Raw genomic sequence first — 15,230 nt, forward strand, 5'->3', positions numbered from 1 at the left:
ACTGTTCTTTTTTTTTCTTCTTTTTTTTTTAAAAAAAAGAACAAACAATGACAATGTCAAAGTTCTAGGACTGTCATTTACACAAGAAACTGCTTTGCATCTGAAGAAAGCGAAATTCAATTACAAGTAATCAAATACAAAGGCACGTTAATAGTTAAGCGTAAAACAAAAGAACCAAAATATTTACATTTTCCAATTTATTCAATACTTATCACGTCAAACAAACATTACTATTTTGCCATTAGTGGCAGAAACGGGTTATCACTAAGTAGAAGTCTTAAAAATGTAATTTTAAAACAGATATCAGATCCTAATTTAAAGCGATTGAAAAAGAAGCATCGATTAGGTAGCAACACCTAGAAACTCATCAAGGAAAACAAGGAAATAGATGACTTTTAGAAAGTTATCAGGTGTAGTACAAGGCGTCAATAATATATTATCTGGGAAAGAATTTAGAGGAGCAATCGATAACTTTAAGCAAAGTATTCGTCGTTAATGTACACCATTTGTTTGGGAGTGGGTAGTCGGGGGTGCCAAACAAGATCTCACTAGATTCAATTAACGTTTGGTTGAAACGTTACGTATATAGCATTAGACGAAGTGAATTGGGCCATCCTATTTCCAAACAATTCATTTTTTAAAAAACCAGTCACGTTGCAGCCAACAGCCCGGAAAAGAAACAAGTTACCAACCCCGCTAATATTTGGCGCTCCATCAATTCCATACAAAATAATCTCGGGGCGATACACACTGTCGAGGTCTCGTCCTTTAAGTTCGATGTTGCACCATCCGCTACAGTTCCATAAAAATACAAATATTACTCATACATGATTATTGTGTGAGATGTAACATTTAACGATAATACCACTTAATGGAAGAGATTGTAATAAATACTATATTACTCATCTCCTCAGATTAACATCAAAATTAAACATACTGAGCTATGATCAGATAAATTATTGAAAGAAAAGAAAATTGGTAAACAAGAGTCATTTATAAATGACATATCACCTTGGTCACCCACAATTGTTAAGACTTAAAAAGCACAAGACTGTCAGTATTAATACTACTTATGATAGTGCCCTACCCTATACTCTCAGTATTTACACTACTTATAATAGTACCTCAGAACCTTGGACATTGACTTTAAACGTTTGCAACAACACATTTCCTGTGACTTGTCTATTCATTCCCGAAAATGAACAGCTTAGTGTCTTTCAGTGTACCTGTCCGTTCTCGGAGTTTGATTCAATTTTCTTACGTCAGAGTAGACTATGTCGCTTCGATTTACTCCATCACATATTACATTAACCCCTATTGCATCCATTCAATTTTCTTACGTCAGAGTAGACTATGTCGCTTCGATTTACTCCATCACATATTACATTAACCCCTATTGCATCCACTAGGTAAGACAAGAAATCTAAGAACTGCTTAGGTAACCGACCTACAGTGGTGTGATTTTCTCCTGGGAGGTATTAAAACGCACGAGGAACTGGCATCACTTGTTACCTTATTAAAATTTCCCTCAAGTCGCTTGGCGCCAATTTCATATGATACTGATATCCGAGCCGCAGAGAGAGAGAGAGAGAGAGAGAGTATATGCGTTTAATGTTTGCGTACCAACTATGGGACTCTAACGTGCTCTATTAGAGTAGCTGAGATCTAAATCGAGAAGTTTGTCGATTATGCTACTTAAGCACTAAAATGTAAACCTTTTTAATTTAGTTAATTTTATTGTCAGATACAACTTAATGCATGTATCCTATATGAATTTAATTGACTGTTTTTGTTGTTTTGTATTAATGTTATAAATGGGGTTGGGGCACGTTTAAAATTTATATATCTTAGTCGATTACCTCTTGATACAAATAATGTGAATGTATTTATCGATTTGTTATATTTAATATCTCAATATATAAGATTAAACATAAATAACCGTACATATCACTGATTTTGGGGTGGGTGGGTGGTATAAAAGCTATAAACTAGAGCAGGGGTCTCAAACTCAAACCACCCTGAGGGCCGCATGAGGGGATTTTCAATGGCCCAAGGGCCGCACCACCTTTGTTATCTCTCATGACACTTTGTGACGCCAATCGTTTTGCGGGCCACAGGATACGGCTTGGCGGGCCGCGTGTTTGAGATCCCTACTCTACAGTCTTATGGCGAAACTTGCTCTTACTGAATCTTCGTTGCACTGACTAACATTGGTAAAGAAACTTCTTTGTTTGCATGATGCTGATTTAAGTTGCATAACTTTATCCTCTCTAATTTTGCCCGCGTAAGCGTCATATTTCTCACGGTGCATTGTTTCGTAGTGCAATATGGCCTTGCGGGCCGCATGCGGCCCGCGGGCCGCGTGTTTGAGACCCCTGAACTAGAGAATAATGTTCAAAGTTAAAACCAAGAATAACAGATCACCCTAGCAAACGTTCATCGACAAAGTAGTAACAACTCATATACCAAGATTAGGGGTTTCAAATATATGTATAATTAGCATGCGTTTCCGTACCTATACAATCAGATGTATTCATTTTTATTTCGTCAGATTTTTAGCTTTCACAGATTTCAATTTAATCATTTTCAACAATACATATATGCTGCTACTACACCGCTCGCTGGTCTGTTTATTGTTTCATCTTCAACCTGCTTGAGTAGTTCTTTATTTCCACTTTGCATATATTGTTTATTACGAGCATCAATGTGTTTTTAACATTTCGCTGAGTTTGGTGAAAATATTTTTGCTTTACCTTTATTTTCTGTTCAAAAGTTGTATCGTATTCCATTTGTTTATGACATTTTACAGTATTCATTTCTTTGGTGAACTAAATTTACAAATAGATGAAATAGAAAGAAATAGTAGTAAAATGGGTGATTGTTCCCAAACATTTTTCTTGTAATTGTAAGACTCGTATTGAATTGGGCGTATTCCTTCAAAATAAAGTGGTGAATGTAGCCGAAGAAAATGTTTGGAAATCATCATCAAGTTCACTGTCCTCTTTGCGCGATCATGCCGTTAACAGCTGACTAAATCGTTGAATCGAGACATGCTGTTGCATTTGTTCTCGATACTAAATAAATACAATGACAATATATTTGCTCTGCTTCTGGAAATATTTGATCAAAACCAATTACGTGGCTTTGAACTTTTGCAATAGCAATCAGCCTTTCCAGTCGTATTCTGGCTATTAAAAACCGTTTCACAATGATTAAATAACCAGGATTTAGATCTAGAAATTAATAAAGATTAATATTATATGGACGTTTTCTTGCTAGTATAATTACACAGCGATGAAAAATGGAGGAAGGTTGTAACTTCATGCTCTGTCACACAAGTTTAAGGAATCGACATTTACTGCAAAAAATTCCGATACATTATAGTCTTTGCTTTGATTGGCACATGATTAGGACCTGACGCAACAATGGCACAAAGTTTAAATGCTAGAAGATAGGTTTGAAAAAGTATCTTTCCTTGAAAAGTACAGATTTTATCGGTGCCATAACGTCAGATTGTTTCCGAAAAAATACAAGTGCAGTAAATAATATTATTATATGCTCATTTTTTCTCCGTTAACTTCACATTGTCAGAATCGTTCAATATTCCCCGATACTGAACGCGCGCGACAATACACATATAGCATTCACGTGAATAAAGGAACTACTTTCTATTGTAAACAAACAATGACGCAGACACCAGCACTTTTGATTTGTAAACAAATCATATACACCCGCGTAAGAGGCTCTTTACGTTGTGGTTATTTAAATTTGTTTCTGAATGAACTAAAACATTTTTCGTGGACTGCAAAAAAAAAAGCCAGCTGTTTTGGCACATTCCGCGTTGATACAATGTTACGGATTTAGGCTAGTTACATTATATAAAAGACGGACGATTATGTCCTTACAAATAACATACAAGTGACAAGGCATATACCGTCTTCTTTATCTGGTGATAAGAATGGCAAAATAAAATATGCTTACAGTTTTACATCCTGAATTTCCTCAAAATGTTTTTTTCTTAATTCTGCAAATCCGAATTTCATAAGCCATGTCATAGGTTTTCAATCTGGATTACACATTTCGAAAGTGTGCTGTAATTTCGATGATAAGTGCAATTGCATCCTCCTTACTGCACTCAAAATGAAATACACATTAAATTCCATAGCGTCTTTTTGAAAATTGCAATTGAAAGACTTCATATTTTTCCCACGTTATGATTTCAAACATTCAATGAAGAAACAGAAACACATTTGCAGACGTAAACACGCTTCTCCCGCGCCACTTCTATCCGATGTATTTCATGTAAAATTTGCACAGATGAATCCAGTCCAAAATCACAAACTTTCGTCGAATCGAAACAAAATGCCAAAATATATTCACTCCAGATCAAATGGAAAAGTCGTTGCAATGCGCATTCATTCACAATATGACTGCAAATTTCAATTTTAACTAGACACGCCATTTTCTTTCGAAAGTTATGTCGACCGCGCGACTAAGTTCAAATTTATCTGGGCGGAGCTATGTGCGCATTAATAATGATGTTATTTTGTAATGTCAAATCTGCGTTTGTGTATTTAGTTTGGAATACGGCATTCATTCATTTACGTTGTCTCTTGTAGTGTATTTTGTTTATATAATTAAACCTTAGGTAGAATTAAAAAAATGAGCATATAATAAAAAGTTACTGCATTTGTATGGGAAAATATGAACTCGTTTTCTCGGAAGGATATACTGCACTCACAAGTTCGTGCAGTATTCCATCCGAAAACTCGTTCATATTTTCCCATACAAATGCAGTAACCTATAAACACTACATTGCATTTTACATTTTGCATGTCAGAACCTGAAAACGTAAATTTAGGCATCATAAAGACATCACAAATGATTAATTAATTATAAACATTCTCCAAGTTGTGGTAGCAGCAGGAATTGCAAATGGTAAAATTTCAATTGTAAAATTTAGATTTGTTAAGACAAGAAAGCAAAAGAAATAGTTTCAAAAGAGAACGTTAAAATAATACGAAGACTGGATTACAACTTATATCTAACAACTCCAAAAAAATCGCTCAAGAAAGCCGATTATTTGTTGGCGAAGTTGTCGTAGAACTCCAATCGCTAAAACAACCATGGCAATTTAAGGAAGTAGTTGAAGACTACTTTGTTTGTAAGAAAAAAGTTGGAAAGATAGATGGATAAACTTGCATAAAGACAAATGGGTAAAATAAAAAAAATTTAACCTGTGATGACTAGTTGAACTTGCCTGGAAAATGATCGTAGGTTTGATGACGGCTCTTGTATAATTGCATTGGCACGGTATTCGAATTTCAGTGGACTTGGAAATGTGTACTCATTGTAGGGTGGTTTCCTTTTGACCCAGGTAATCGTTACATCTGCTGGCCGAATACTTGAGATCATGGTCTCGAACACTATTGTAGTTAAGTTTCTAAGAGAAGAAATTGTTCCACTTTCATACATAAAGCAAACAGATGTAAACATTGCCTTTACTTATTTATTTATTTTTTGCAAACCGAGTATATGATAACATTAATATGTGAAGTCAACCAACTGTATATTAACAGTCGTTCATATAATGCTCAAACGATGGTATGCCAACTTGAAACAATCATTGCTTTCAATCTGATAGTTTACGTATCCAAATTCTTTCTTCACATTGACATTCCGAAAGTAAACACGATGACAGTGGAGTAATGATAGGAAATTTATGGAGCTTTTGAACAATTTTAATTGAGTTCAGATCCAATAACATCACGTACGTATGAAAATCGTATCTTCTACTATGTTAATATAATAGCATAATTCGTATTAAAATATAAAAGTATTAATCGCAAATAATGATAGCGTTACCCACCAAGATATAGAGGCAGACCGCAATTGTTTCGAATCTCGTGAGACAAAACGTGTTATTTTTCAAGACCAGTAACACGTATCCCATAAAAACAGTCTGTTCTACAAGACTAAATACCATAACAATATTATCATTAAAAGTATTGCTACCGTGTGATGATATTCGCCGGTACACGACTCAAAAGTATCGTGACATTTTCTTCTTGGTTTGCAAGCTGTCGTCCAGACAAAGTAACGTTTGTTCCTCCTGCTACAGGCCCAAATGTTGGTGTCAAGCTGGTGGCTGCTAACTCTGGGTCCTAATATATATATATATATATATATATATATATATATATATATATATATATATATATATATATATATATATATATATATAGAGTGTACATTGAAATGAGCGTTGCCCATTCGCCTATTTTGTGCAATATGACATGATTATCAAATTAAATTACCTGTATAGAAAGGCACGGATTGCACCAATATCTTAGCGTACGTTTATAAGTGTGTGTGTGTGTGTGTGTGTGTGTGTGTGTGTGTGTGTGTGATTTTTATTTTTTTCCCTAGCCTTAACCATTTTCAAGTCGCATCACTATGATGTCTGCATTGTGGCAGTTTTGAGTGATGTCCAGTATTGCAACATCATGTCCCACAAAAACACATTATCCTGACAGCAGGCCGACCAGTCATAACACTACCCTCTTAATGCTGAGCGCCAAGCGATGCAGCTTGCTAGTACCATTTTTTATAAGTCCTTGGTGTGACTCTAACTCGTAACCTTCCGCATCCGCATTGATAATTGAGCATCCTGTTTCATGTTAATTGCTACATTTATGTCATTATATCAATTTATGTTAGCTATATTCCAGTCGTGCTACAACTGTAATATTCCAACAAGTGCTAGCTTTGTCTTTTTTAAACAATGTTGGCTTTCGTAAACTCGGATATACAGAAATATTAATTTTTTATTTAACCTGTAATTTGGCTGACAAACATCCCTTTTTATACGCACACTACAACATTTGGAATTATTGCTAAGGTTATTTCGATAAAGAATTATATAAATATCGCCAACATTACTAAATGCTTACGAAGTCAAAGTAATAAAATATAAATTTATCAAATCCACTTTTTAATGTCTAAAAAGTCCATACATTTAAGAACACTTTCTCAACACTGCCTTCTGTAATTCATAACGATATTCTTTCTAATGATTTCCGACTCAGAGAAAATATATTTGTACAGATAATGCTGCTGTTTCTAGTCCACATCGAGAGAATCTATCTAACCCACAAACCTACCGCTCTCTTATGCTCAAAACAAATCTACCCCTCCCTAATGCTCGGGACAAACCATGGTACAGTCTCTCTCTCTCTCTCTCTCTCTCTCTCTCTCTCTCTCATGAGAGCATGTTGAAAATTGTAAAGACATGGATCAATTGTAATTTGATTTAACTTTTGATTGGAATAAAATATCAATATAAACAGAGCACGTATCTTTCATTCTCAATTGTAATTTGATTTTACTTTTGATTGGAAGGAAATATCAATATAAACAGAGCATTTATCTTTCATTTCTTTTAATCAGTAGAAGATGTATGCTTCTGTAAGCGCAGTTGGCAACAAAACTTAGCTGGTTTAAATTTGTGGAAGATTTAGCAAATCTTTCCTTCTTTACAGCATTGTATATATTTACACTCGTGATCAGTCAGGAATCTTTCTAATCTTCCTATCGTTATCGAATAATTGCACAAGTAAATTTGCGATACAATGGCTGTATCTACATTCCACGTCAAAAGTTTATGCCTTATAAAATTTAATGCAAGCAAGAGAGTAGTACCTTTGAATTCACTTACACTGGTCAACAGTGAAATCATTACTGACTTGAAAAGGCCCTAATCTGTAGTATTTTGGTGTGCCGAACACGAATATAACCGTGAAAAATTTGTATTGGCTCTCGTTTTGAAGATATTCATATACCTTATTTTCTATGTTTCACTGTGTAAATTTCTCCAGTAGGACTGCAGCAACATCCGGAATAATGATGTAACATTGCATAATACCATCATGCTCACATCATCCACAGTTGATTGCATCATTTTCTGATGCAATGCAATACTAATGCCATGCGGCTGCTGAAGTAAGTTGACGTCAGCAGTGTACTATACATGTGTAGGCCTATTATACTAATGCCAGGCGGCTGCTGAAGCTGACGTAAGCAGTGTACTATATAAAGCCCAATCAGATAGGTTCAGCATTTAAAATATTTTAGACGTTGTGCGAGACAGTTCAAGCTACTGTTACATAAAACTTATTATTTTATCCATTTACGTACAATAAAGAACAGTAATGCCTCGAAAGTGTGTTAATACCGCGGACAATTTTTGCTATATTTGTGGGGAAGTGACATTTGCCAACCAGAAGAAAAGTATCAATTCTCAAGTGAAGAAGGTATATCATCTTTACTTCGGATGCAAGGTTGGTGACCAAGACAAGCCTTGGGCTCCGCATATATGCTGTGCTACATGTACAACACAACTTTCACAGTGGTTGAATTGCAAAAGGTCATCAATGCCGTTTGCAGTCCCAATGGTGTGGAGAGAGCCAAGCAACCACCTAAATGACTGTTACTTCTGCTTGGTTCCTCCTCTTTCCGGCGGAATAACGAAGCGAAAGAAGTCGAGAATAGTCTACCCAAACATTCCGTCTGCACTGAGACCAGTTCCACATGGTGAGGGACTTCCTATTCCAGAACCTCCAGCAGAATATTCTCTTGATTCATCTGACGAAGACAAAGGTGAGTCGACCTGTTCTTCTCCTGGTCCATCAGCATGCAGTGATCCAGATTTTCACTGTGGTGCATCATCAACCCCACACAGAATAACACAGGAAGAACTAAATGACCTGATTCGTGATTTGGACTTATCAAAGAACAAGGCAGAATTGCTAGGATCAAGACTCCAACAATGGAATCTTCTAGAAGAAGATGTCACAATTACTGCATATCGAAAGCGCCACCAGCAATTGGAGCCTTTCTTCAGAAAGGAAAGTAATCTGATATTCTGTTCCGATATTGAGGGCCTCATGAATGCTTTAAAAATCACTCATGACCCACAAGAATGGAGACTATTTGTGGACTCTTCGAAACTGAGTCTCAAGGCTGTGCTTTTGCACAATGGAAACATTCTTCCATCTATTCCAGTAGCGTATGCTGTCCACATGAAAGAGACATACGATAACTTAAGGCAGCTACTGAATTCCATTGAGTATAACAAGTACAGCTGGCACCTCTGTGGTGATTTGAAGGTAGTTGCCCTTTTAATGGGACTGCAGCAAGGATATACAAAATACATGTGTTTCTTATGCGAGTGGGATAGCCGAGCAAGGGAAATGCACTACATGAGGAAGGAATGGACTCACAGGCAGAATGTAGCCATTGGAGAGAAGAATATCCAACACCCAACTCTGGTTGAGGCTCAGAAAATCTTGCTACCACCCCTTCACATCAAACTAGGTTTGATGAAGAACTTCGTGAAAGCCATTGACCGGACTTTGCCAGCATTCCGATACCTGCATGAAAAATTCCCTCGACTCAGCGAAGCAAAGATTAAAGAGGGAGTTTTTGTGGGTCCTCAGATTCGAGAGCTTTTCAAAGATGACCGGTTCAACAACTTGCTGGAAGGTGACGCGAAACAAGCATGGAATGCTTTTCGCCTAGTTTCTACAAACTTCCTCGGAAATGTTAGGGCAGAAAACTATAAGGAACTAGTAGAAGACATGTTGATGAAGTATAAGAAACTTGGCTGCAATATGTCTCTAAAGATTCACTTCCTTCATTCCCATTTGGATTTCTTTCCTAGCAACTGTGGTATTGTTAGTGATGAACACGGCGAACGTTTTCATCAAGATATCGCAACAATGGAACAAAGATACCAGGGAAAATGGTCCACTACAATGCTGGCTGACTACTGCTGGACACTCCTCAGAGATGCTCCCGAACAGCTGTACAAGAGACAGGCGAAGAAATCTAAGATGTAGTCAATGACTTGATTTTTTATAGGTAGGCTATTACAGTTGACCTTTTACTATTGGAATGCATTTCGTTATGTAAACATTAATTTCTTGCAGATTACAAAAAAACTAGAGCCAATTTTGCAATTTGACTGTCATATTCGTGTTCAGCACATAAAAATTGATAAGAATTGACTAATTTTATTTCAGTAACATGACTTTTGTAAAAATTTGTTGTCCAGTGTTATATATATATATATATATATATATATATATATATATATATATATATATATATATATATATATATATATATATAACAACAATATTTATGTATGTTCATAATACAAACCCTAGGTTCATTATATAAACTCTAAGCGTCCCACCACAAATTAAATCATAGAAGAATCGCACCACAAACAGAAATGCAAAGTAGAAGAAAAGAGATATTCATTTGCTACTTACGCATTGTCTGCTTGTTACCATATCTTTATGGCATGGACATTGGCCAGAGATTTTGTCACATACATTATTAATTGATCCAATCACGATATTACATTCACAGGCCTTACATATATTTGCATTGAGTTTATCAAAGTTCCAGTATTGCTCCTTGCATTTATCGCAGGTTCGACCTACAATGAGAGCAAATAACATTCATATTTGTGCTCGCTTTCATTTTCAACCAAGATTATCGTGAAATTATACTCCTTGTCTGTCCTTCATAGACTTCGACGTAGATAACTAAAATTAATTTGCTAAAACTACTTTTCCTCATTCAGTCACACTGATCTTAAATTATATACACACGTGTAACAATTCACAAAGCTTGGTCAGTGTTCGTGAAGTAGAATTAATGCTAGTGTACGGAATACATGTCCATCATTGAACCGCACTGACCTTCGCATGGTCATATACACTCTGAAATAAAGGAGATTATTCCAAGTACCAATGTTCAAGCCGTTACAACGTATGGTATTCATATATTACGTAAACTTCGATGATCTGTGCGGACATGATTATTATTCTTTAAATTACAGTGACCTTGACCTTTTAACCTTAACGTAATCGAGAGCCATCCTCAACCTTTAGTAACTGCACACAATGGAAAAAATCGACTCATTATGCTAAAACACTGTTCTTCTTTCAGTCAAAATGACATTGATCTTTAAAAAATAAAATTCCCGAAATTGATAGCTTTCTTTTTTAAACCAACTATAAACCAGCCACCAGGTTTGAAACTGATGCTAGTGAATAACTGCTTATACGCGTGCCGATGAACAAGAAAAAAACATATAATACTTCCGCTTTGCGACGGGCCTAGAAACCTAATTTAATTCCCTCATTCAAAGTTGGTAAAGGTGTATCTGTGTTTTCTTGTCTAGTCAAGGTTAGAAACTCCGATATATTTCAGGAACAGTTTAAATCAATTGACCCTTTGTTGCGAATAAAAAGCAAACTTATTTGAAAAGTGACAGTTACGCCAAGGAAAGCGAAAGTGACAAAGTTAAATAGTCATTATTTATATATTTTATAAAAATTATTTTGTTTTCAAATCCATGCTTATATAGCCCATGCCCATCCAAATAATCATCTATTTTCGTTTCTTTGATTATCAATTCGTCCTTCAAAACATACATACATACATACATACATACATACATACATACATACATACATGCATGCATGCATGCATGCATGCATACATACATACATACATACATACAAGGAATTATGCACTATCTTTTGGATTTGTAATATTATTTTTATTTGAGTCGTTTGAGCCTAGGAAGATATATTTTAACTCAATGTTTAGTTATCTCGTAAAAGTACATGTATAATCGGTTGTAATTGTTTCATTCATGACAAGGTCGATCTAACGTGAAATCAACCATTACGCAGGTTATGATTAGCACGCGTGTATTGCATGTTGGTTACGTAATCAAGCGCGCGATTCATAGTACACTTACCCTGTAGAAAGCTATCACGCATGTCCTAACATTAATGAGATTTCAAGGTCAGAACAGGATTGTTTTTGTTTAAGACTTCGAGTTCTGTTGAAATAATAAGATTTGATTGTTCAGAAATTCTAGTGAATAAGATTTGTTTATTTCAAAAGCAAAAGGATACTTTATAATGCAGATACAGACACCATATTTATTGTTTCAGTTATACACAGCATTAGTAAGAATCAGAGCGAAATTTGTGATTTCCGTATTGTTGGATCTAGTGGAGTGAATAGTCTTTTATTTAAACAGCCAGAGCTTTTGAGGATTAAGTGATTACATTCACCGACTTCAATGTCTAATTTCATCGGGTCACTTTTGATATTCTTCGTTCACGAGATTACATTGAAGTAACACCATCTGTATTAATAATTCTTTTGAATTCAATTGGTTATCATGGTAACACATACGAACTCTAATAGCTTTGCACTCTTTACCTTAGAGCAGTTTCTGCATTAGTCAGAAATGTATAATACACTATTAAAATTATAGTCTAGGACACATCTTAAGTATTTTTAATTATTTTACTTTGTTTGATTTTATTTTTTATTTAAATCAGTTTATATATTGGAAACTTGAATTGCTTGTTGGAGTTTACCTTGTTTTTTTACTTAAGCTCAAAACCATGGACTTAGCACATACATACATACATACATACATACAGAAAAATGCATTTATCATATTATTTATTCATTTCCTTGCATAATGGTATTTACTGACTAAATCGCTCTTCCCCTCTCTTTCTTTCAACCTGGCATTTCAATATGTAAATGCTTCTAAACACATTTTTCTAACATATTTTTATGAACAAGATCTATTTACAACAAGATATATTGTGATATTTTGGTTCAATGAATAACCATATAACATGTAGTGACAATTTACTCACAGAAACGAGTATAATGAAAGAAAATATTACAATGAAAACAGCTATAATAAAAAACCATAAGAACAATAAATATTTACCCGTCAGAAATGGTTTACAATCACACTGTCCAGAAGTGTCATCACACAGAAGGTTTTGAGCTCCAGTTTCATTGCATCCGCATTCAATGCATCCAGATGTATTGTGAAATCCATAGTATTTTGGTATGCAAGATTCGCACTTTCCCGATATTGTTTCCACGTTTGATTTGCAAACACATTGTCCTGTAGAGTTGCATTCGATTATTCCATCCGGATTGCACTGGCATTCTCTACAACCATTGCTGGAGAAGTTATACGAATTATGCTTACATCGATCACATGATACACCTGTAACATTCGATTTACAATAGCACTGGCCGTCAGTCTGAAAAACAAATTCGTATTACAGTGGTAAGCTAATTATTCTATCTGAGTTCAAACAATGAAATGGCTAAGGAAATCCTCAGTTTTTAAGTTAACATAAAAATTGTTGATTGAGCAATATTCGTTCTGTGTATCATTTACCAAAAGTGCAGGATAGAAGTATCCTAAAAGATTTTCACGTTTTGTCTGCTTTATAAATACAAGAATCTGTATTTGGCAATGAAACATTCTCAAACGCTTCACATCTGCATTTATTGATCTACGATTAAAATCAAGGTCAAGCATTAAACCTCGTATTTCTTTCTAATTCTCTCTAATGATGTGTTTTATATTGAAAATAATTCATTCAACATTATAAAAAGGATCGTTGTAAAAAGATCATTTTGTTTTGTTGAGTGAGCAGACGACCATTGTATGACAAGAGATTCGTGTCAGAATTAAACCAAACTGGGCGTCGTAAAAGAATTAAATTAAACTTGGCGGAGTAAACGAGGAGGTATATGAACCGTGTGGTGTGCGCTTTCCTGAAATTATGTTCCTGCACGATTGACCTAGATAATTCATATCGGTGTAACTGTTGTGAAAATTTTACTCTTTGGTGTCAGTAAACAATGATCCTGAATATTAGCACACACTTGTAGAATTCTCATTTTTCCTTTGATTACGATAACGATCACAGGGGAGGAAAGTTTGTAAACAATAACATATTCAGCTTGTGACAGATCTAGGCATCCTTCATTACATCTTTCAGTGTAGAACCTTGACGTGCAGCTGTATAATGTTTAGTTAATATGCAGACCATGAATGTCTTCCTTAATACCAGAGTTGAGTGTTTAAATTTTAAAATAATGACCCCGTGATTGAATTGTTGAATGTATTAAGAACAGAAGGTCATGCAGTTATTTACAGGAATTAGATCTGAGCAAGAACAAAGCTCTCAAGGTCCCAAAGAAGTTATTGTTTATATCTATATAAAATCTTAGAGTATTGCATTGGATTGTCCCGTACATTCTCAAGTTCTATAAGTCTCATACGACGTTTTATTTATATTCTTAAGAGAATATGTGACTAGTCTGCACATTTGATTTAGAAACAGTTTAATATATGTTTGTCATATAAAATAATATGATATTTATATGTGTAACTGTGATTCATTTTGCGTAGCCCCATATACAATAGGTTCCTTAACTCGAGCGTATACCCAAATGAAATATTATTATACCAAAGAACGATGAATTTTAAATTTTTAAAAGATTTTTTTTCATCCAAGATTTAGAACTGTAGGTGATTCAGGAGGAAATTTTGTTACATACAAAAAATATTTTTTCCCCACTTCATATGGGGCAGCGAAATAAATAGAATTTGAATCTGGAAATACATCCAAGCAAAAGTGACACACTGAATATATTATATGACTCCATTTTCACAAACATTTCCTGTTATTTCTCGAAGTATACATGTATGACTGTTGTTTATGTAACTGATATTTAATAAATATTAACTATTTTTTAATCAATAATTACTAAAGGTTACGTACATACACATTTAAGGTCAGAACTGGCATCAGTATCGTATTAGTTTAGAACTTTCTTGAGTACAAAATTATATTTTATGATAAACTTGTTGATTTGTTACCTCATTGCAAGATTTGTTGGAACTCCCAGTTATATTACAAATGCACGGATTCTGACAGCTTAAATCAAAAGTACTGTTTCTCCAAAATTCGTTGCTACAGGTTTCACAGTTGCTTCCAACTGTATGGGACGCATTTTTGCAGACGCAACTGTAATTCCTATCAGTGGTATTGAACACTGTGCAAGTCCCAGAATTACCTGAACAATGACAGCTGGAAACGAATAAAGAAATATATCATATCTCTGGTTCTTTGATGGCAGCCTCAATTCAGAACCTTATGATCGCAAAATAATCCTAAATTTCCAATACTGCGAACAATGTATTAAACAATAACATCTGGAGGATATTTGGATGCATTCAATAATACGGCACATTTAAAAATATAAGCATGGTACAGAAGAACACTAAAGTCTTGTTCTTGATACTT

General features: G+C 34.8%; 1 protein-coding gene across 3 annotated transcripts in view; it reads right to left on the minus strand.

Moving 5' to 3' along the window:
- LOC149770157 (hepatocyte growth factor receptor-like) overlaps positions 1-15,230 on the minus strand; it is a 77,904-nt gene that overhangs the window by 18,976 nt on the left and 43,698 nt on the right. For all 3 annotated transcript variants that reach the window (XM_089949319.1, XM_089949318.1, XM_089949320.1), the window contains 6 exons: positions 14,804-15,014; positions 12,845-13,169; positions 10,338-10,507; positions 6,016-6,164; positions 5,261-5,443; positions 693-792 (listed from right to left, as the gene is read on the minus strand). In XM_089949319.1, the coding sequence (XP_089805445.1) occupies positions 693-792; positions 5,261-5,443; positions 6,016-6,164; positions 10,338-10,507; positions 12,845-13,169; positions 14,804-15,014 (1,138 nt within the window). The remainder of the gene's footprint in view (positions 1-692; positions 793-5,260; positions 5,444-6,015; positions 6,165-10,337; positions 10,508-12,844; positions 13,170-14,803; positions 15,015-15,230) is intronic.

Source organism: Sinohyriopsis cumingii, unplaced genomic scaffold (genome assembly GCF_028554795.1).
Source record: "Sinohyriopsis cumingii isolate HCF-2022 unplaced genomic scaffold, ASM2855479v2 utg002596l, whole genome shotgun sequence".
In the NCBI taxonomy this organism is placed as follows: Eukaryota; Metazoa; Mollusca; class Bivalvia; order Unionida; family Unionidae; genus Sinohyriopsis; species Sinohyriopsis cumingii.